General features: G+C 32.9%; 1 protein-coding gene across 5 annotated transcripts in view; it reads left to right on the top strand.

Annotated features, from left to right (window-relative positions):
- LOC132692166 (bifunctional heparan sulfate N-deacetylase/N-sulfotransferase 4) overlaps window positions 1-24,572 on the top strand; it is a 411,890-nt gene that overhangs the window by 151,045 nt on the left and 236,273 nt on the right. For all 5 annotated transcript variants that reach the window (XM_060654309.3, XM_078445800.2, XM_078445801.2 and 2 more), the window contains one exon: window positions 20,823-22,048. In XM_060654309.3, the coding sequence (XP_060510292.2) occupies window positions 21,071-22,048 (978 nt within the window). In that variant the 5' untranslated portion in view covers window positions 20,823-21,070. The remainder of the gene's footprint in view (window positions 1-20,822; window positions 22,049-24,572) is intronic.

The raw sequence follows: 24,572 nt of genomic DNA, 5'->3' as shown, positions 1-24,572 counted from the left end.
AAGATATCCACTGTTACAGTATCATATGGGATAGTTTTACTCCCTTAAAGATTCTCTGTGCTCCACCTATTCATCCCGCCCCACCATCTCCCAAACCCCTGACAACTACTGGCCTTTTTACTGAGTCTATAGTTTTGCCTTTCCAGATGTTATGTACTTGGAATTATACAGTCTACAGTCATTTCAGATTGGCTTCTTTCATTTGGTTATATGCATTTTTTATTTCTTCATATATATTTGTGGCTTGATAGCTCTTGTCTTTTAGCAGTAAATAATATTCTATTTTACACATGTACCAAAATTTATCCACTTACTTACTGAAGGACATCTTGGTTGTTTCCAAGTTTTGGCAACTATGAATAAAGATACCATAAACAGCAGTGTGTAGGTATTTGTGTGTCCATAAAGTTTAAACTCTTTCGGGCAAGTAACAAGGAGCTTAATTGCTGGATTGTATGTTCAGCTTTGTAAGAAACTGTCAAAGTATATTTCAAAGTAGCTATACCATTTTGCATTGCCACCAGCAATGAGTAAGAGTTCGTTTTGCTCCACATCTTTCCCAGCATTTCTTATTTTCACTGCTCTGGATTTTCGCTATTCTAATACATGTGTAATGGTAGCCTATTGTTATTTTAATTTGAAATTCCCTAATGACATATGATGAGGAGTATCTTTTTACTGCTTATTTGTCATCTGTATATATTCTTTCATGAGGTATCTGTTCAAGTTTTGGGCTCACTTTTTAATCAGGTTATTCATTTCCTTATTGCTGAGTTTCAAGAATCTTTATATATTTCAATAATTGTCCTTTATCAGATATGTCTGTTGCAAGTATTTTCTTTTGTAGCTTGTCTCTTTATTCTTTTAACGTGTCTTTCCTGGAGATTTTGTTTTATTTTATTTTAATTTTAATTTTAATGAAGTCCAATTTATTTTTCTTTCATGTATTGTACCTTTCTTGTATCTAAAAAGTCATCACCAAAGCCAAAATCTTCTAGATCTTCTCCTGTTATCTTCCAGGAGTTTTATAGTTTTTTTTGTTTGTTTGTTTGTTTGTTTTACATTTGTGATTCATTTTTATTTTTAGGAGTGTAAGGTCTGTGTATAGATTTTTTTTATATGAACTATATTAAATTGACTTTGCCACTTTGTCAAAGATCAGTTGACTGTCCTTTGAGGTTTATTTCTGTGTTCTCTATTCTGTTCCATTGATCTATTTGTATATTCTTTTGCCAGTACCACACTGTCTTGGCTTTTGTAGCTTAATAGTAAAATGTAAAGTTTTTTAATGTTAGTCTTCCTTTGTTCTCCTTCAGTATTATGTTGGCTATTTTGAATTTTGCTCTCCATATGAACTTTGCTTAACCTATTTCTACTTTCTTAAGTCTTCATCTGAACTACTGTAATAAATTCCTAACTGGTCTTCTGTCTCATGGCTCCAATCTGTGTCTTATACTCTCAAAACAAACAAACAAACAAAGTTTCTAAAAGACAGCATTTACCATGCGAGTCTTGAAATTAAAGTATTTCAATAGATTCCATATTTAAGTCAATTTAAAATCCTTATCATTTTTATAAGACCTTTTTATTTTCTGATACCTGTCTTTTCAATTCAGTTACCTGCTGCTCTCTTTTTTTAATGTTTATTTATGTATTTTTGAGAGAGATAAAGAGAAATAGTAGGGGAGGGACAGAGAGAGAAGGAGACAGAGAATCCCAAGCAGGCTTTGCACTGTCAGATCAGAGCCTGACATGGGGCTCGAACTCAACAACCATGAGATCATGACCTGAGATGAAATCAAGAGTCGCCACTTAACCAACTGAACCACCCAGATGTACCTCCCGCCACTCTCTTTTATTTTTTATTTTTCTTTTTTCTTTTTTTATTTTTTTATTTTTTTATTTTTTAATATATGAAATTTACTGTCAAATTGGTTTCCATACAACACCCAGTGCTCATCCCAAAAGGTTCCCTCCTCAATACCCATCACCCACCCTGCCCTCCCTCCCACCCCCCATCAACCCTCAGTTTGTTCTCAGTTTTTAACAGTCTCTTATGCTTTGGCTCTCTCCCACTCTAACCTCTTTTTTTTTTTTTTTTTTTCCCTTCCCCTCCCCCATGGGTACCGCCACTCTCTTTTAAAAGTGTGACATAGACATTGAGAATAGAAATGAAAACAATAGAATAAAATCTCTGATTCAAATGCTAACTTCCAGTGAAACTGATAGATAAGAAAAAAATATGATTTACATAGTATAATAGATTGTTAAAATCACACACACACACACAAGGAGTTAGGAAGTGCTGGCAGAGAGCTTGCAATTTTGTACTGGGAGGTCAGAAGAGGATATACTGAAATATTACATTTAAGGAGAACATAAAGAAATGACATTATATGCTATGTTTATATCTGGACAAGTATTTAAAACAGAGGAAACAGCAAGTGCAAAAGCCCCAGAGTAGCTATCTGAAGAGCACAGCATGTTCAAACATTAACAAGGCCAATGATATTGGAGAGAATTAAGTGAAAGATAAGGGGTAGATTAGGTAGAATTATGTAGAACATTCTGTAAATTTGGCTCTTTTAGTGAAATGAGAGAGCCACTGTGGGGGTGGGGAGTTGGTCATAGGACAGACCCAACTTAATATTTATACTGTAAAATTATTCCTCTGGCCACTGTATTGGAAAAAATGATGTGGAGAAATGGCAGAGGCAGAAATCAATTAGGAAGATAATTCAGTAAGCCAGTGGAGATATAACGCTATTTTGAACTATGGTGATAGCTGAGATAGCATGTGATCAGATTCTATATATAGGTAAATAGGTACAGCCAATGGATTGAATGTCTAGGGGGTCTGGTGGGAAAGAGAGGAATCAATGACTAACTCTAAGGAGTGTGTGTGTGTGTGTTTGTGTGTGTGTGTATCCCCAAGCAGATAAATAATGGAACTAACATTGATGACTTGGGGAAATTGTGAGAGGAATCAGGATAGGGTTATGGAAAATATCAGGCAATCACATTTGGTCTCATTTAAATTTGAAATGTCCATTAAATTTCCAAGTGGAAATACAAAATAGGTGGTTGAATATACAAATAGGAGCAAGTAAAAGATTTACCTGGAGATGTAAATTTTGGAGTCAGCTTATAGATAGTGTTTAAAACCATGACGCAGTGTGAGGTCACCAAAGAAGTGAATGTAAATAGAAATGAAAAGAAGTCCAAGACTAAGCCCTGCAGAACTCCACATTTGGAGGATAGGAAGATGGGAAGGAACTTGAAAATGTGACTAAGAAGTCATGGAAAAACAAAAATCCATGATTTCCTGGAAGTTGGGTAAAGATGGTTTCTGTGTGAATGAGGGAATAATTAATGATGCAAAATACTTCTGATAGGTAAAGTAAGATGAAGAGTGAGAATTGAAAATTGGGTCTCTCAACATGGAATTTACTGTGCGGTTTTGATGAAATGGTGAGGGTGAACCTGATTGGAGCAGACTCCAAGGGGTTGAGGGGAAGCATAAATATTCCATAGACAAGGGAAAAAAAATGTGTGTGTGTGTGTGTGTGTGTGTGTGTAGTGACCACATGAAACAGAAAAATATTACTGTAGTGATGTCTTCAAGGAGTGGGTGATAAAGCCTGGAACTAGTGCACAAGTCAATGATAGTCCTTATCCAGAGTGGATAATTCATCCAGTAGAGAACATCTACTCACATGAATAGGTGCGGTACCAGGAAATTACAGAAATTCTATGCTTGCTACTGTGTTCTCTGTGAAATAGAAATCAAGATCATCAGCTGAGAGTGAGGGAAAGAAAAGAAATGTTCGAAGTTTGAAGAGAGAGGAAAAGGGTACATGATAGTCATCTAGGAGAAGGAATAGTTAATGAAGAAAATATAGCAAGATTGCCAGCATCATTAAAGACCCTCTGGAAACCATTGATTATAAATTTAAAAAGAGAATAATCAGTTTGGTGATGTTCCATTCATCTTCAGAGTTGCAGGCACACATTTGGTAGATTGTGGGATTTGGCCAGTGTTGTTTAGACAAATGTGCATCATAAAACAAGAAAGGATAAAAAGGTTTGAGTATATGAAATAAAATGAATATAATAATTGGTTAGAGAATTTAAACTGGGTGAGAAGGAGTGTAAGGCCATGAGAGAGAGAGAGAGAGAGAGAGAGAGAGAGAGAGTAAGTAAAAAGTGAAAGGATCACGGCTGAAAGATGCTAAGAGTTTGAAACGTTGTTGCAGTCGGGGTGATAGGTTCAGGATGTCTATCCTGGTCAGCTGGACCATGGTCTCTTTGAAGGCACTAGGGAAGGATCTGTCCCAGGCCTCTCTCCTGACTCTTGGCAGTTCCTTGGCTTGTGGCAGCATCATTGCAAACTTCAGATGCCATTCTCCCTGTGCCCATGTCTCTATTGAATTTCCCCATTTTGTAAGGACACCGTCATATTGGTTTAGAGATCTACTATACTTCAGTATTACCTTATCTTAACTAATTATATCTGTAATAACTTTATTTTCAAATAAGGTTACATTGTGAGGTATAAGGATCTAAAATTTCAATATGCAAATTTTAGGGGGACACAAGTCAACCTATAGGATTTACTCTCTACTTTGTCATGCTATTTCTTTTTTTGTAACTATGGTGAATAAATATTTTGTTTAGAAATTTTACATCTCATATTTGTGGATTACATTGCCCATACTTTCCATTTTTGTATTATCCCTTTATTATTATTATCCCTTATTAATTTTGTATTAACCCTTTATTAGTTAGTACTATCAAGGTTATAGTAGCTTCATAAAATTGACAGGTATTGCCCTTTTTTTCATTTCTTTTAAAAAATGATTGTGTATGATTGGAATTATTTATTCCTTGAAACTTTGATAGGACCTTCTGGTAAAGGAATCTGAGTGGAGTTTTCTTTATGGAAATTTTTTAACTGTTAATTCAAAATCTTGCATTTTGCATTATTCATTTTGAGGCTTTTTGAAAATTTTTTTTCAAGTGTTTTATGTAAATTCCACTTACCATTCAGTGTAATATTAGTTTCAGGTATAGAATTTAGTGATTCATCATTTATATAAAGCACTCAGTGCACATCACAAGTGCACTCTTACTCCCCATTACCTATTTCAGCCTTCCTCCAACCCACCATTTCCTCTGAAAATAATCAGTTTTTTCTCTGTAGTTAAAGGTCTAGGAGCACCTGGGTGGCTTAGTTAGTTAAGCGTCTCACTCTTGATATCAGCTCAGGTCATGATCTCACAGTTGCAAGAACCAGCCACACCATGGGTTTCACGCTGGGCATGGAGCCTGCTTAAGATTCTCTCTCTCCTCTCCCTCTTCCCTCACCCCCAAAAATGAGTCTGTTTCTTGGTTTTCCTCTCTTTTCCCTCCTACCATGTTCATTTGTTTTGTTTCTTAAATTTCACATATGAGTGAAATCATATGGTATCTGTCTCTCTGTCTTATTTTACTTAGCATAATACTCTCTAGCTCCATCCACATCATGGCAAATAGCAAGATTTCATTCTTTTTTATGGCTGAGTAATATTCCATCGTGGAGATGTCTTTTAAATCAATTTTATAAAGCTATATATTTTTTGGAAACTTTACTTAAATTTATTTAAAATAAAACTTTTTGTTATAAATTCATCAATGATTTTCTTTTATATTTTTAATGACTAAGCACATGTAGTGTCTTCTTTTTCGCATTCCTATCAGGTTTGTGTAATTTACTTTTTTTTATCTTAATGTCAGCAGATGTTTGTCCATTTTATTAGCCTTTTAAAAAGAATTAGGTTTTGGCTTTATTTTTCTCTTTACTGCATTTCTTATCTGATTACTTTCTGCTCATTTTTGTTGTCTGTCTTTCTTCTATGTTTGTTACTATTTTAGTTGTCATTTTCTAGCTTCTTGAGAGGAATGTTTACCTTATTAACTTATTAATTTTCATACTTTTCTCTTTTCAAGTATATGCTACTTAGGCTTTAAATTTCTCTAAACATTACAATAACTAAATCTACAAATTTTGATATATGTTATATGGGATATAATTTGTAACATGATTTTTCTTTGCCATAAGTTTTTTAAGGTTATGTTTTTTTTTTAATTTCAAATGTATGAGAATTTACTAATTATTATATTAAGTTCCTAGTAATTACACTGTGGTGATAGTATATCTCTATATGATTTTTAGTTCTTAGAAATTTGTTGAGACTTGCTTTGGGGCTCAGTATGATTAATATTTATAAATATTTCCAAATTCAATATGCATTGTACAACTGTTGAATATCATGCTTTAAATATGTCTTTTAAGCCAAGTTTGTGAATCATGTTGTTTAGGTCTCCTTAGGTCATCTATCCAACTTTTCAAACAATTCTTAAGAAATGTTATACATTTTTCACTATGATTAGGAATTTGTAAATATCACCTTATAGCCCTGCCTATTTCTGCTTTATACATTTAAGGCTATATTAGATGCATGAAAATTTAAATTTTAAGGATTTCCTAGCAAACTGAGACTTTTATCAATATTAAGTGATTTCTGTACTCTAGTAATTCTTTTTGCCTTAAATTTATTTTTATGATACTCACCTAGCTTTATCCGCTTTCTTTTAATTAAAATATTTCTGATACATTTTTCCAGATGTTTATTTTCACACACTCTTTTATGTGTCACTTGTAAACAACATACACTTAAATTTATTGTTTTCTTTTAAGTCAATCTGACAATCTCTATTTTTAAAAGATAATTTATTTATACTTAATGTAATTATTAATATAGAATTATGTATTTATTTTGTGTTTTCTGTTAGTCCTACCTACTCTAGCTTTCCTTTTCTCTCCTCTCCTTTATTCTTTTTCTTTAATTGAATATTTTCATACATTTCCTTTTTTCTCCTCTACTAGCTTTGAAGACATATATTATTTATTAGTTTCACTAGAAATCAGAATATGAATATTAACTTACCAAAGTCTAAGTCAGTTAATATCATGACCTTACTACATGGCACTTAGAACATTTTTATTCCATTTATTACCTTTTCACTTCATTGGCCTTACTTATTTCAATTAGTTTTTGTTTTATTTTTAGTTCTATCATGATTTATTATTATACCATTTTACATACTTAAGGTCATTTAAACTAACTCACAATTTTATAAATTCTATGTTCACTCTGTTCAGCAGTTTGAATACTCATTATGTGTTTGAGAAATTCATGATCTTATGAGTTTCTACCTTTTTTTTTTTTAATTTTAACGTTTATTTATTTTTGAGACGGAGAGTGACAGAGCATGAATGGGGGAGGGGCAGAGAGAGAGGGAGACACAGAATCGGAAGCAGGCTCCAGGCTCTGAGCCATCAGCCCAGAGCCCAACGCGGGGCTCGAACCCATGGACCGCGAGATCGTGACCTGAGCTGAAGTCGGATGCTTAACCGACTGAGCCACCCAGATGCCCCGAGTTTCTACCTTTTAACTTTAGGTATCAGTTCACTATTTCCCAGCCTTTCACAGAGCCAATTAATAGAAATGCCCTAGCAGACTTTGAATCAGAAGCTGGTGAGGTGAAGAAGCAGATCCAGAAATGATTCCCTTTATCGAAGGTATTTTCATCCACAACCATGTTCCAGAGGCGTTAATAGGGTTGTCTCTTGAAGAACTGCCCACACTTCAATATTACCTGTGAAGATTGCACAATATTTGGTTATGGCCACTCTTTCAAAATGAGCCAAAATGATTGGGAGGTGTGTGTATATATGTGGGATTGTGGCCTTTTCCACAAAATAAGCAGAATGATCTGACTAAATCTAATTAATAACTATTTTTTGGAGTGCATTTTCAATCACCCTGATGTTTGCATTCCAGTTATAGTTCGTAACATGTTACCATTTTGTTCAGTACCCATTTATGATATATTCTGTGATACTTAACATGATTTCTTAGTTCCTAAAAGTGCTTTTCTTTAACAAACTTTTAAATCAAATTGGAGAAAAATCTCAGTATGACTAGAAATAAATTGCATTATACATTTGTATATATTACTCAGGATGATTAATGTGAGGATATTTCATTGCACATACAACCTTCAAATAATCCATCATCTTTCAAATCATCTGCAAATCAGATCCTTATAAGAAGATATTCTTACATATTCTCAGGTAAATGATAAATTATAATGGAAGCACATAATGCTATAATTCTAAGATGTAACTATGAACAGAAGTTAGTGTCTAGAAATCTTCTTTGCAAATAAGTCATAATTCCATTCTAAACAGAGATTATAAGCACAATTTTAAATTATTTTGAATATAGCTCTTACATTTTATATTTCCACGTCAGAACTGAGAATTTAGAGTAAATTGGGAGATGACCTAAATCATGGTGTACACACTTCTCTTTTTTTATAAGTTTTTTATTATTCATTTTATGTTATTTCTTCACTTTTAAGATATTAAAGAGGTCATTTAAGCATATTCAAAATTTTAGAAATCATGTGTTTTTTGGGAAAATGAAATTATTGTGCAAATATGTTCGCATAATAGAGAAATGTGAAACTCTATTTTACCCTCCCCCCAAAAGCATATTTCCTTATTCCCTTAAGAAATAAAATAAATAAATTCTAGAGAAAATAGTAATTTGGAAACAATATATGGAAAAGCTGGTTTTATACACCTTTTAATTACAGATATTATTATTCTACTTCCTTAAAAAAGATTTAGATGTTAAAAGTTCACCAAAACTAGCAAGATACTAAGTAGAGGTGATATTTCATTTATCGCTTTCTTGGCAAAGCAGAAAAAAGAAGAAAAAGGAGGAAGAAGAGGAGGAAGAGGAGGAGAAGGAGAGTTATTCAATAAAAAAAAACAGAAATAAGAATTTAGAAAGAGAATCTTACAAGCAATATATTGGTTGTTTATTACAAACTGAGCAAGAAAATTGACTAAATGTATTTGATGTAGAATTATAGCATAATTGATGTTTTAATATTAAGAATCACTGGTATTTCTCTTATATCAACATTAGGATGTTTTTTCCTGACGGAAAGTTGCCTATGAGCACTGTACTAACCTAGTTAGCACTTTCTTTTTTTTGGTAAACTGTCAAAGGAGAGAGCAGGTGCTGTCTAGTTTTGCAATAAAAGCAAGAGCATACCGCCCTCTGGTGTTGAAAAAGCTAGGAGATCCAAAGATTGGAAACACAGAAATAATGCATTTAAAAACAAATGTCTTATTTTCTCTTTAAATAAATGTGATATACAAATATATAGTTAACATTTTGAATCCTGGAAAATAAATGCCAAATATGATTTTTAACCTATTTTTTAGACTTGGTTACAAAAAACATGTTGACTAGACAGAAAATGTTATCTTTAATATTTTACTTTTTTTGGTAATTTTAATTACATTGTTTTAATTATAGTTTTGGATGAGCATTTTAAAAGTTTAGTAAAGATAAATTAGTTATAATACTTTATCTCCTAGTATTTTTAATTACTTTGGCTTATATTATAAAAATTAGCTGTAAATTTCTTTTAATTGTTAAAAAAGTAAAGAACACAACTCTGAAGCACAGATCACTCAACTGGAAGAGGTGATTTTATAGGTCCTTTTGTAGCCAGATTCAGTGCCTAGTGAAAAATCTTTTCCATTGCCTGAAATGCAAGATGAAGGATTGACTGAAAAGTTCATAAGAAAAAGTCTTCTAGAAAATAACATAAACAGAAAGTTAATGATTGAAATTCAAAGAGAAACTTATTTATCATTGTATCCCCAAAATTATAGACTGAGACCAAGTAAATCTGGGGAACAATATACCAACATTAATATCTATAATCCAAATATCTTCAGCCCACCACTGCCTGTGGGTACAAATGTAGTCAAAGATACTAAGAGCCTACATACTACTAGCTCTTCTCTCTTGTCACACAGTCATTTCAGTGCCCTTCAGGGTCTCATCGTGATTGCCATTTGGTAGGTTCATCTTGGATTTCTGGCCTGTCACCAGTCTTCCTACCCAGAAATTACTGAATGTGTCCCAGCAAGGCCACTGCAGCAGGCACCCACCATGGAAACACTATTGTGCGTACAGAGCCATAGCTTCCAATCCCTCCGGTGCCCTGTGTGCACTAGGGTCTTCACCAAATTCTGCAAATCAACTTAGGTAAATGGTTAGAAGTGTACTTGCCACTCCCTGAATATTCAAGTTGATCACAGATGCCAGGACCTATCTCAGGGGTAGATGAAACTTTGACTTTTGAGGATCCTACCACTCTTTTTACTACAAGTATTTTATTTGCCTTTTAGGAGCAGATAAATATGAATTTTGTGTTTTAATATTCAAATTTGGACTTATCAGACACAATTGATGCATCATTATATTCTAGTTATAAGTAAATTTAAAGATAATTTGGTTGTAATTGATTTTCTAATTTTCAAAACCTTAGATGTGAAGTCTCAAATTCTTGTTCTAATAGAACTATTATAAATATTATAACATGGAATATCAATTTAACTGAATTATGATTATTAAAATTCTATGCATCTAATTTAGTATTGGGTTATGCTTGAGGGTAGAGGGAGGAGTTTAGTTGAAAAGATAATATACAGACTAGGCTACTGAAAATTTACCCACAATCATCTTGGGAAGAAACATAGATCAATAAAAATGTAAAGGTATCACAAAAAAGATAGGGAGAACTTGCTCTTCTGATATTTAAATATTATTGGGAAAAATATTGCCAGCGACCAGCGTAAACAAGGAAGACTTATTATTCACCAGATTAATGAATTTTAGAGTTTAAAGCAACTTAATGTTAGCAAACTCACCCCCTTTTAAAATTTTCTATTTACATTTTTGGTAATATTTTTATATAGTACATTCTTTATATAAAAGTAGTACATTGTTCTTATAGTAAATTCAAATGATACAGAAAAGTATAAGAAATACAGAGATGATCAACCTTTTGATGAGCATTCTTTTAAATCTTCCTTGATGAATGGATACATGAAAATCAAAAGATAAACAATTATGTTAGGTTTCTTTATTTTTCTAATGAAGAAACTGAAGCTCAGACTTGTTCTTCTACCTGTACTTTCCTGGAGAAAATAGCATTTTCTCCCAAGGTATACCTTGGGGTAGAGAATGAAGGTGAATATATGTCGGATGTGAATAAGTTATTGAATTGGCATGATTATTTTCTGCATGTGACAAATATTCTTTGCTTGACAAATTTAGTCAGTCTCCTGAACCTTCTTGTAGGCCTATCTGTGCACTTTCTTGTAAAATCTAGTTTTACCAAGAGCCTTGCTAATTCAATTGTGCCAGAACCTCCCACCTTCAATATCTGATCACCTTTGATATATAATTCCTCATCTTCCATCATCCCCCAAATGATGTCTGAGCACTGTGGCATATCTTAAGCAAGAATCCTTTTAGGTGGATTTAGCCAGAACCCCTCCTTACTCACTTAATTTTCTAGTCACTGACCTCTACCCTATCCCTTGGCTATAAATCCCCACTCACCCATGCTGTATTGAGTTGAGCCCAATCTCTTTACCCCACTATAAAACTGCTGTCTTTCTTATACCTGTCATAATAGTCCTGAATAAAGTTGATCTTACCTCTTCACAAGTATTGAATCTTTTGTTCTTTAAATGTGCTATACAAAGTGGTCTACAAAGTGCTGTAGATTCCATGCTGAATAAATCACAGTCCCTGGCTTCATGAAGTTCATGGATAATTAGATTGAAATATCCTGTGATAGAGGCTATCCTAGGATAGCACATTGGAGACATACTCATCTAAACTAGCTTTTGCAAGGTCAGGAGTGATTTTTCTTGGAATAGTTTTATCTAACTTGAATTTGTTAAAATGAGTAAGAGCTGACTAGATTTAGATATGGCAGAGACAACATTGGTCAATCCAGAACTGCAAATTGTTCAACATGTAAAGTGTGGGAATGACAAGATAAATGGATTTTGTAAGAGAAACTCTTTCAAAAAGCTTGACTATAAAGGTAAAGAAATATATTAAGGCAGTTGCTTGGGTTGGGGTGATGTAGCTGTGGTAAAACATTTTATGAAGATGTGAGTTAAACTTTTTAAGAAAATTATACCTGGAGTCTCAAACTAAAATAAATATGGGGCCAAACATGTAGACTAAGAGTAGCAAGCAAATGGTGGAGACTAAAATCATTCAGATATCAAAATATTGTTAAGTACCAAACAAAACATATGTAGATATTTTTACGGTCATTACTAAGAAATGATTGCCCCCAGATTTTAACTAAGTCCTCATAAAAGAGAGGTAGAAGTTCTAGAAAAGAGGCAGGGGAGAAAAAGTTTGTCTTTACAAGAAATACCCATTTTCCATGCATCAGGAAGCAAATAAGTAAGGTGAAAATTTCTTAGGTGTGAGAAATATTGATGGCAGTCAACTCGGCTCCCAAGGTGATGTTCAGCTAGTTCAACCCTCATTTTCTATTTTCATGTAAAGGAAAATAGAATTAGATAGTGGGGCTATCAGGCTTAGAAATTATTGAAATTGTCAAAATATGTCTAGGAATGGAAATGAAAAAACAATAATGGATACAAGAAGGGTTTCATCATTTCCCTTTTATTGTAACTAGTTATGTTATAATTTTAAGTAATACCATAGGATAAAATTATTTTTTGTATAATCACAACCACATAAAAACATATATAAACAAATACAACTACATAAAAACTACATAAAAACAAATTACGTATAGAGAAACAACTAGAAATACATGAAGTTTTTGTTAACAAATGTTTGCAAATTTTCATGCTTTTGTAGTAGAAATATACATAATTTTGCAAAGAAAAAACTTAGTGTCAGTTTTTAAAAACATTTTTAACATCTCCTTTGTAGATGAGACAATTTCCAGAAAAAGAGTTGAGAGAAAATTGTTCATAAGACTATATCTAAACAAGGAAGCATACCATATATTTCATTTCTTCAGTCATCTTTTTAGTTCCCTTATAAATTGCTTATTTGGAATGAGAAGAAAATGGAAATAGAAAATGGAAACGTTGTTACATAGATCACTGTTTAATGCTCATACTCATCACATTAAATCTAATTTGCAAAAAAGTTAAACTGTTAAGGGTAAAAGTTAAGAAGTTAAAGGTAACTTTAAAACCATCCAGTGTCAAGACAGGGAAAAAAAGAGAAAAATTTTCTGGAAATGAAAGGAAGATAATAAATAAACAGGAGAAATTAAGAATAGATGAAAATAAAAGAACTTAGGTATTTTTTATGATGATATGAGCTACCGTTGAATTTGCAGATATACCTGGAAAATATTAGACTGTTAATAAAGGTTAATACATTTATATGTTGAATGGATGCTGGATGAATGCCTCCCCTATGGGAGAAAATAGTAGCATATCCAAAATGGAACTGAATTTTAGACACCCCAGCTGGTCCTACTTTAATTCTGAATATCACAGTAAACATTACCCCCAAATCTACACAAAAATGAGAGAGATGTCAAAGATCTATCTCAAAATCATCTCAAGGTCCTAAGGGAATTGTTTGAATTTTAGAGTTCCTTTGAACAAATACAGGCATTCAAAGGTGTTTAATGCTATTTAATTCTGGATTATACCTTCTGGAGATGTTATTATTTCATTGGTGTTAAAGGCAAAATATGATGATGAAATCTTGACTATAAGAACAAATACAGAGTTCTATGCAATGATTCATTTACTAGATCTCTCCACTTGGTCACAAATAGCATTTCTGCTACTTATTTGTAAGTTTTAAATGCCAAAGAGAAAAAATATCCAATTAGTGTTTTCCTTCTTCTCAAAGTTCTTATGTTTTTCTAATAAACAAGATAAATATATAGATATTTGCATTTTTATTTTAATAAAAGTGAACTCTTCCTTTTGAAAAATCATGTTGTTTTTCTGCTCTAGAAAACAAGACCTATGAAAATGGTAAATAGGCACTATATATATATATATCTCCAGGAAATGGTGATAAAAGAAATCGCCTGACATTTACTCTTCTATTTACTGAGTTGCTTTCATAATCTTTTGAAGTGTGAATATAGCTGATAGCTCAGAGCTATGTACCTAGTATAATATTATTTTACAATATAATATGGTGGTAGTAATGTTATCATTATGTTGGAAATGACACTTTTAAGAGTGTGTACTGATAAAAACGCACACTTTGGGGACTAAAATAAATTTATATTATGTCACTGAAATCAAGAAAATATGAAGTGTATAAAAGTTCAGTAACAGTCACTGGTTATAAGGGTAGAAAAAATCATTATTTCAGAAAATCATAAACTAAGCATACTGTTTTTATTTTGATTAAATATAACAATTACTCATCATGCAGTACCTTCATTTTGAAAAAGTTGTATACATAGGTATGGTTGTTGAAGCCTGGACGCTAAAAGGAGCTCCAAGGGATCAAACCATGTGATATCCACCAATTCTTAGTCTCAAATTCTGTTGAATAATAATGGATATTTTTAGAAAGCACTCAGAATCTTAAGAGACTAAATCCATCTTTGGCTAAAGCCTCTATGATATTTATTATTCTCTTAAAACCAGGTTAAATAATTTGAATTAGCTGTGCCTTCTGGAGTAGTGTTTTTCAGGAATCTTTTACTCTGACCCAGAAAAGAAATCACCCCATTGGGATTCAAAAACACATAAAATATATACACACAAAGCTAACAAACTCATGTTTCCTAAAGCGCTACTTACCCTCACTACATGAAGTACATCAATATTTTTATTTTGGTCTATTTCATTGCCATTTATGTGTTGGTGAATTATAATTTTGGGAAAAATGCATCTGTCTTGAAAGATGATTATAAATTTTGGAATTCTCCTTAAGAGAGTGTGAGGGCCATCAATATATGGGAATAAATGGTTAAATGTTTACATATCACAATTTTAATTAAAACCATTGCTTTATTAATATGAAATATAAGCTAATTCTTTATAATATTCCTAAGATAAAAGAAAGAACTCAAGAAGCATATGAAAATGAGATACTTGGTAAAATATGCCCTCCCACCCCATGTATCATGAAAAGTCAAAGTTGAATTATTCCAAATTCTTCAGTCATCTCAGCTTACAACACAGTTTCTTTTGTGCTAATCCAGTTCTCTTCTAGATTGTTTTCTGCCTTTTGGGTAGATATTTCTGGCTTTGAATATCTGAAATAAATTCAGATGAAATATTCAAATTTAAATAAAACTTGCTGATATCTGTGTTAAATTATTGTTATACTAACAGTTAAATTCTTGGTTTCATCTAACTTGGTTTTTCTCACCAGTGCAATGGTGGCATATAGAACACTGGCATCAAAAATCACCAGGAGCATGATCTCAGTCCCTTTTCTAAACCCTCTAAATCCCGAATTCCTCATTTTAAAAATAGACTAATAATGACTAACTAACAGGGTGATGAATGCAAAAAAATGTACTATAATGACTGTCAAGAAGTAACCACTTATTAAATGCTAGTAAATATTATTGTATTTTTTTTCAATTTCAGCTAACTTTAATGAGCCTCTGTGATCATCTGTATAGCTCATGATACCACCTTCAAAAAAGAAAAAGTCACTCATAAATTCATTGTGATTCCTAGCCCCTAGCTTACTTCTGAATTTTCTTCTTTCCAAAAAATAGCAATAACTATAATACTTTCTTCAGTTGCCTTGTTTAATAATTCCTCTACTGCTACCAGAAATTACTAGAAATTTACAATGTTTGAGAACTCTTGGTAAATGGATTTCACAAACTGTATTTTTTTAAAAAATCTATAAATTTTGGAAATAAGTCAAAGAACATTTTAAAAACAGATATACAAAACAATAATTTCACATTACCTAATCTTCAAAGAGAGTGAAAGATTCTGAGAGATATTTATTCCACTACTACTGAGGTGATGAGTCACATTTGGAAGGTGAAAAGAAAAGAAAAGAAGAGAAGAGAGATGAGAAGAGAAGACGAAAGAAAGAAAAAAGAAAAGAAAAAAAAAGAAAAGAAAAGAGAAAAGAAGAAAAAGAGAAAAGAAAAGAAGCCAGCAAGGAAGCCAGCACCTAAAAGCTTCCTTTTTTTTTCTCACCAAAGCCTGCACAGGGGTCATGCAGCTGCACTTTTTTGGGGATATGTTGTCACAAAAAATAATGAATAGGTGTCTCCAAATTTTTAAAGTAGATTTATTAGGACAGGTGAAAGGCAGATTTAGCAGACTTGGGATCAAAGCCTATTTAACTTGCTTGGTATGGTGGTTAAGGAAATGTAACCTAACAAATGCTCTTTACTTGTTCATCCATGCATTTGCCCATTCATTCTATAAGAAAAACATCATGATGTAAGGGGAAAACAGGGCAAAGAGCTCCTGCTTGTGCCTTTTGTTTCCAGCTGGTCTCAGGTTCATCCTGCACAATGCACTGGATTAAAGTAAAGTCGAAACTAGCATATCACTAAAGACTCCTTAAGAATACATGACACATATTTTTAGGATTTTGAAATAGCATTTGATGTCTTCACTATTACCCTTAAATGAATATGCCTATTTTTTATGTCTAATTTAACATCTGTCTTTTTAAAAATGATCTCAATTTTATTGACTTTTCCAAGGTTCTTAAGTTGGTGTTCCTACCCTACACTCTGCCTTGTTTTTTTTTGTTTGTTGTTTGTTTGTTTTTTCCTTTGTAAGGGACACAGCACTATATAATAAACCTACTTTTCCTCCATGTGTTTCTTCTTTATACTCACACTACTGCCACCCTCATTACACTTCTGACTCCAGATATATGGGGCAATGCTTTGTGACACCGATTGGTTGTCCTACAATTCAATTCAATCTGGCACTAACCAGAGTTATTTCAGACCCCACATGTTTAGCGCTCAGTCCTAGGACACTGCCCCTCACCTTCTGAAGATACCAATTGCAAGTTGTAGGTCCCCAGGTTTTCCACAACCACTCTGACTTTGAGACAAATCAGAGGTTCTTATGACCTCACCTTGGATTCGGATTTGATGGTTTGCTAGGAAAGTCACAAAACTTAGGGAACCACTTATTTCATTTACCAATTTACTGTATGATAAAAGATACAGATGAACAGCCAGATAAAGAGATACATAAGATAAAGTATGGTAGGGTCCTAAGCGCAAGAGTTTCTGTCCCTATGGAGTTGGGGTGCATCCACATTTGTGGATATGTTCACCAACCTGGAAGCTCTCCAGATCCCAAAACCTTGGGAATTTTATGGAGGCTTCATCATGTAGGCATGATCCATTATTGACCTAGTTTCCAGTCCCTCTCCCCTTCCTGTAGGATGAGGGTGAGGCTAAAAGTTCTAAGCATCTAAACAGGGCGTGGTCTTTTTAGTGACCACCAGGAACCCACCAAGCATTGCCTCATTAGAACAAAAGATACTGCTCTCACCCAGGAAATTCCAAGAACTTTAGGAGCTCTGTGTCAGGAACCAGTGTCAAAAACCAAATATTATATCTAAAGATGCTCTTAGTGCTCTTATTATAGGAAATAACAAGTCTTTTAGGAGCTTTATGCCAGCAACAGGACAGATACACATGTATGTGTGTGTATATACATATTTTTTTCTATTACTTCACAACAAGAGATTCAGGCAAATCACAGACTGCATTGCTTTGGCATCCCAAACAATGCCAAACCTCTTCTGTCTCAGGCATAGGACATAAGTAAACATCTCTGGTTTACCATCTTTTATTTTCCAGACTTCTCACTTGCACTGCCTAATTTTTGTTAGGGAAGGATAAGTGGGAGGACTGAATGGGAAGAAGGATAAGTCCTTAGGTTAAAATACACACACACACACACACACACACACACACACACACACACACGTTCACATTCAAACTCACATATCCACAATGGTGATAATATGTATCTCTCATTCTTCTAACTCTGAACATATTAATGTTAAATAAATGTCATATTTAAATTTTATTTATTCTTTTGGTTGGCAGATTCTAGTTCCATATGCTTTTTAATTTTTTTTCACTATTACATATTAAGATGAGCCATTCTAATATGCAAAACTGACATCTCATCCTTTGTGTATTCAAAAATAAAAATCACATCTTTAATGTCAGAATAGATAAGGATTTAACAAAGTAGTGTCATCCATTTTTTAAATTCCTTACTAAATTGCCTCTTAAAATACTAAGCAAACCCACAAAGTATGTGAATTAGTCTGTTCTTGTGGGTGATCCAGGGGATGGGGAGGGGTGGGGATGGAGCTAATTCCCTGTACACTTAACGGATTTTAAAACCAAATACATGAGCTTGGAGAAATCTAGCAGTAGATATAATATAAGACTGCATAATTTCCTTTGGCGAATTTCAAATTTTTCAATATTTATTATACATATTGTTTAATTTAATTTTTAGTTTTAAAATGAACTTTATGGCCATGTTCATATATACACAAAACTAGAGGATACAGCATAATTGATTTGTACATTTTAATCAAACCAAAACCTTTTCATTGCTGTATTTCATTTCTTTTATTAAAATACAATTCAGTTTGTTTATAGAGAATAGAGTATTTTGATACTTGAAAAGTTTTTGGAGATCAAATAATTATCTTAAATAATTATTTTTGATAGCAGTATTAGTAAGTGCCTAACATGGAAGTTAATTTTTCTTTAAAGTAAATATGAAACCACTAGGGGGATTTTTCAAATTGGTAAAAATTCAAGTCTATATATAAATAGAATCTGAAGAATTGAAATGTTTGGTAGAAATTTAAAAATTTTTAATTGTGGATATTTGAGGTTGTTTTTATTTTTTCCCAAAATCTAAGGCATAGACAAACGTTATTCAACTGTTGAATTTTATTTAAATTACCAGGAAAAATGTATTTCAGAACATCAGAACATAAAAATATAAAATGGGAGTAGTATCATATTATAGTTTAATCATTTAGTCTAATAATCTTTTTTTGATGTCCATTTATTTGTGTTTGAGAAAGAGGAGAGGCAGAGAGAGATGGGAACAGAGGATCCAAAGTGCACTTTCATCACAGAGCAATCGCAGGGCAGGTGGGGCTCAAACTCACTAACTGCGATATCATGGTCATGACCTGAGCTGAGACTGGATGCTCAACCAAAGAGTCACCCAGATGCTCCATAGTTTAATAATCTTTTAATCATTAATAGCTATTAATTACACAGGTTATTCAAATTAAAAAAAAACCCAAAACCTATAAAATATTTACAAAATGATACAATATGTATAATATACAACTCATATTACATGTTAATTTGATTTTCTGTGATGTTGTATGTCAATAGTATTATTGTGTATTAAAGTATATGTGTCACAAATTGAAAACATGAACTTTTTTGATTGTTTTCTACTAGTTTGACAAGAGTTTGGTAAACTGGGAATTTGAAAATTCCATAGTCTAAACCAGTTTTGAGAATTAAGAAAATTTTTTATAGAAAGCAATTCACTAAAAATTAGAGTCATCCATCAAAACAAATAAAATAGAATAATGGAAAATTATATCCATTTGTGGTAAAGCCATTTGGGGAAAAATTTTTTTAATTCTCTCTACATTCTTTTTCTTTTGAACTAAAGAAAGTGATATGGAAATAGAACATATGATTATTAGATAAAATTTAATAATGAATAAATTATAATTTAACTATTAAATTATAATTTATTTTAAATCATAATGTATTAATAATTAATAATTATAATTAATAATGTTAATAATGAATATAATATCAATATTATAATTACATTAAAATAATAAATTTATTAATAATGAATAAAAATTCAAATTTAATTTCGATTATAGGGGCAAGCCAAATTTAGAATGTGCTTTAAGACAAACATGTCAAAGCTTTTCTTCTCATCTAGGCTTCCTGGCCTCTCATTAGAGGGGTCTGAGGATGGTTGTTCCCATTTTGTTCTTTCTCCTATAGCTCCTCCATCACTTTGCTTCTAAGAATAGAGAAAGAGAAATCCTGTGTATTTTGGCTGGTATGGTGAAGAAGACCAAGTGTCTCCCTGCAACTTCAGAAAAGGATGTGTTATTAAAGGGAAAAACCTGTAACAACTGTATATACTTAAGACAAAATCATTCCCTCAGCTTGGCACTCCAGATACTTAGCAGACACTTAGAACATGTTTCACTGTTCCAACGCATACACAAATATTTGATTTTCTAATTCTTTATGTAAATAATGTTTACCAGTCCTATAGAAGCAATCTTTATGGTTATTAACATTTTACACTAAAACTTTCTTTCTTAGCTCTCTCTTTTATAAGTTTATTTATTTATTTTGAGAGAGGGGGAAGTGGGGCAGAGAGAGAAAGGGAGACAAAGAATCCCAAGCAGGCTCCCTCCGAGCTGTCAGGACAGAGCCTGATGTGGGTCTTGAACTCACCAATCCATAAGATCATGACCTAAGCTAAAAGAAATCAGGAGTGGTGCGCTTAACCAACCAAGCCACCCAGATGCCTCTCTTAAGTCTTTTTTTTTTTTTTTTTTGAGATGACTAGTTTGAAAAATGATCTCTTTCTTTGGCAAAATGAAATAGGAATCTGTATTCTTGAAGACATGAAAAAAATCTACTCTAATAGTAAAAACCTAGACTGTAAACTTTAAGCTATTAATATTTTAGCATATTAACACACTAAAATTATCTTTGATATGTATTTTTCTTATATATAAGCATCCATATCACATAAACATTTGTATTTATATTTCTGTCTTAGTCATTACATTTCTCCTTTTTTTCAGATAATGTTTAAAGGATTCTGCATCAGTCTTTGGTATTGGACATACTCAAAATCCCTTCTTCAACTTTTGCTCTCCTGGTCCATTGTCTTCCAGCTTTAACTTACTTGTGATCCCTTCAAACATTTTACATGGTTTGCAATGGTTACATGAACTTTTGGGAAGTGATAATTGCACCATCTCATACTTTATTCACTATGGCACTTTAGAAAAAGAAATTGGAAAAAACTTACAAAGCAGTATTTTAAAAAATGAATCTTATTGTGAAGCTTCGGAGAAGTTTTCGAACATTGATTGTTCTTTTAGCTACCTTTTGTTTGGTGAGCATTGTCATTTCTGCCTATTTCCTCTACTCTGGCTATAAACAGGAAATGACTGTTATTGAAACCACTGCAGAAGCAGAATGTGCTGACATCAAAATTCTACCATATCGGTCAATGGAGCTGAAAACAGTTAAACCTATTGATACATCCAAAACTGATCCTACTGTCCTCCTATTTGTGGAGAGCCAATATTCTCAACTTGGTCAAGATATCATAGCTATCTTGGAGTCTAGCCGATTTCAGTACCAAATGGTCATTGCCCCTGGCAAGGGGGATATACCTCCTCTTACAGATAATGGCAAAGGGAAATATATTTTAGTTATTTATGAAAATATTCTGAAGTATGTCAGCATGGACTCATGGAATCGAGAGCTTTTAGAAAAATACTGTATGGAATACAGTGTTAGTATAATTGGTTTTCATAAAGCCAATGAGAACAGCTTACCAAGTACACAATTAAAAGGCTTTCCATTAAACCTTTTCAATAATCTAGCTCTAAAGGACTGTTTTGTCAACCCTCAGTCTCCTTTGCTGCATATTACCAAAGCCCCCAAGGTTGAGAAAGGCCCTCTTCCTGGGGAAGACTGGAGTATTTTCCAATATAATCATTCAACCTACCAGCCTGTGCTTTTAACTGAATTACAGACAGAAAAATTCCTTTCATCCTCATCCAGCAAACCACTCTATGCGACAGTGATTCAGGATCTGGGGCTTCATGATGGAATTCAGCGCGTTCTTTTTGGCAACAACTTAAACTTTTGGCTACACAAGCTCATCTTCATAGATGCCATCTCCTTCTTGTCAGGGAAGAGGCTGACACTGTCCTTGGACAGGTACATCCTTGTGGACATTGATGATATCTTTGTTGGGAAAGAGGGAACAAGGATGAATGTCAAAGATGTAAAGGTAAGAACATTTATAAATAACATCGTAATTTTTGTTTCACTAACTGTGGTATTAATAAAATGTAATTTTGAATATTTTAGATTCCTACTTATGCAAAGTTTTTTGTTTTTTTTTTTTTTTTTTTTAGGTGACTTACTGTGCTTTTATTTTTTTTTCTTTATTTTTTTTTTTGTTTTTTTTTTTTATTTTTTAATATATGAAATTTACTGTCAAATTGGTTTCCATACAACACCCAGTGCTCATCCCAAAAGGTGCCCTCCTCAATACCCATCACCCACCCTGCCCTCCCTCCCACCCTGCCCTCCCTCCCACCCCCCATCAACCCTCAATTTGTTCTCAGTTTTTAACAGTCTCTTATGCTTTGGCTCTCTCCCACTCTAACCTCTTTTACTTATGCAAAGTTTTAAGATGCAGTATGTTTGAAATAAAATAGGCATTAAAAATATTGAACTAAGCCTTAACTATTCCTCACACACATACCCCAGATGCTTTGTAGGGGATAGAACTACAATATCCCAAAGAATATTTACAATTAATTTCCTTGCTCTTCTTAGACCTTGCTCAAGAACTCTGTAGAACTGGCTTTCTCCTTCTAGCACATGTTGCAGTTTGTAGCAGTGAGACCCATATAGTCATAAAACTCGATTCTTCGACTGATCCCCTGCCCTCCTTGGGTTTGACAGTGGTGGTTGAAATACAAGATGGAGAAGTACCTCTTGTAACTTCAAGTAAGCATAGTGTTTGTTTACATGAAATGTTAATATACTTGTAAATGTAGATATGAGCAAAAATGTAGTTTTATAGAGAATGCATATTGGACTTGAACTCAGAACTCTTCCCTTATTATCTCTTTTATAAATTTATCATATTGTTTTGGGTAACACAACAGTGTTTGACTTTATAACAAATTAACCTTGCGATTGTTACTAGATAAACAAAAAGCCAAATATGGTATACTAGGTTAGGTAGGTAATTCTAAGAATAATTCCTTCTTTTTTTTTAATCTTGATTCAGTATTCCCATTTGTGCCTATCTTGTCCTGTATGTAACTAAATTCATTCCTGGACAAATAATTGTAGCAAACTACAAACAGAAATAATACGACACAACTTAAAATTATAAAAGAACTAAAGATTATAAAGATCATATCATTTTTTATTCCTGCTGTTAGGCTTTTTATCCTCCAAAGATGAAACCTCAATACTACTTCAAAATGACAGCATTTTCCTATCCTGAGGCCTTATGACCAAGTAGTAAGACATGATTAAAACCAGTGAAGTAAGTTCACTTTCTAAAAATGTTCAAAGTACATGTGAACCGGTGGCCTCTATTTTTAATGAGCCACCAAATGAAGCATCACTTGACTGGTACCCAAATACTTCATTTTGGACATTGTTGTAAAGGGGTTAAATGATGCCCCTTGAGTTCTGTCTAGATTTTTCTGTTTCTTTCTTACTTGTTTTGTATTTACTATTCCTTTAATTAATATAAACTGTAGTTTTATATTTATTTCAGTATCATAAACAAGCGTTATATGTTTCAAAAGTTTCTCAAGTGATTCGTATCCTGAAACCCTAAAAGGAGAGGGTTTCCTAATTTCAATTTAACAAAGTATATGAGTTGAAAAACTTTATGACTCTAACAAACTTTTCCAGCCTAAATTCAGCTATTTCACTTACTCTCAATAAAAACTTACAAATAACTATTCACCACTATACAGTATTCACTGATGACTTTTTAAGTAACATAACCCCAAACAATAATGGAATACTGAAATTTAACAAAACTGGAACAATGTCACAGGCAGAGAAAGGATCAGAAAGATTGTATGTGTATGTGTATGTGTGTGTGTGTGTCTATATATACATATATATATATACACATACATATATATACATATATATATACACATACATATATATATACATATATATATATAGAGAGAGAGAGAGAGAGAGTGTGTATGTGCACATGTATCTTAATTATACACTCAACACACACCCACCCACACACACACACTCACACACCCTGACTGTCACTTTGAAAAAAATACTTTTTCATGCCCCTTTTGGTGTTGTTGCTGGTTCTTCCTCAGAACTATTAATCAAAGAGTATCAGAAAATTGATTGGAACTGAGGGTTATTACCCTCTTAGTTAATTAAAGGTCAAGAGGAAACACAACTTTCCAAATATAAAAATTCTAGTCCCAGTCCTTGGCATTTGATTTTTATTCTGACCTTATTTTTTGGATTAATATGATTTTGTGGGAAAAATTTTAAATTATGTGTAGAAAAGTTCTTAATGCTCTCATGTTCTTCATTGTCATGTCCTTTTCTGGTATTGTAGCATTTAATCTTATACTTTGGTAAAGATGAGGAGAAATCTGTCCTCCTTCAAACTCTGCCCAAATTTTCTAAAGCAGAGGTATTGCATGGCTGCTGACGTTTTTCTCTATTATACTGAAATGAGAGTAGAGGTACTCTGTTCCTCAACAGAACACATTTAGGAAAGCTGGAGAGTTGTG

This window comes from Panthera onca, chromosome B1, assembly GCF_046562875.1.
Source record: "Panthera onca isolate mPanOnc1 chromosome B1, mPanOnc1 haplotype 2, whole genome shotgun sequence".
Taxonomy (NCBI): domain Eukaryota; kingdom Metazoa; phylum Chordata; class Mammalia; order Carnivora; family Felidae; genus Panthera; species Panthera onca.
This window is presented reverse-complemented; position numbering and strand designations above follow the sequence as displayed.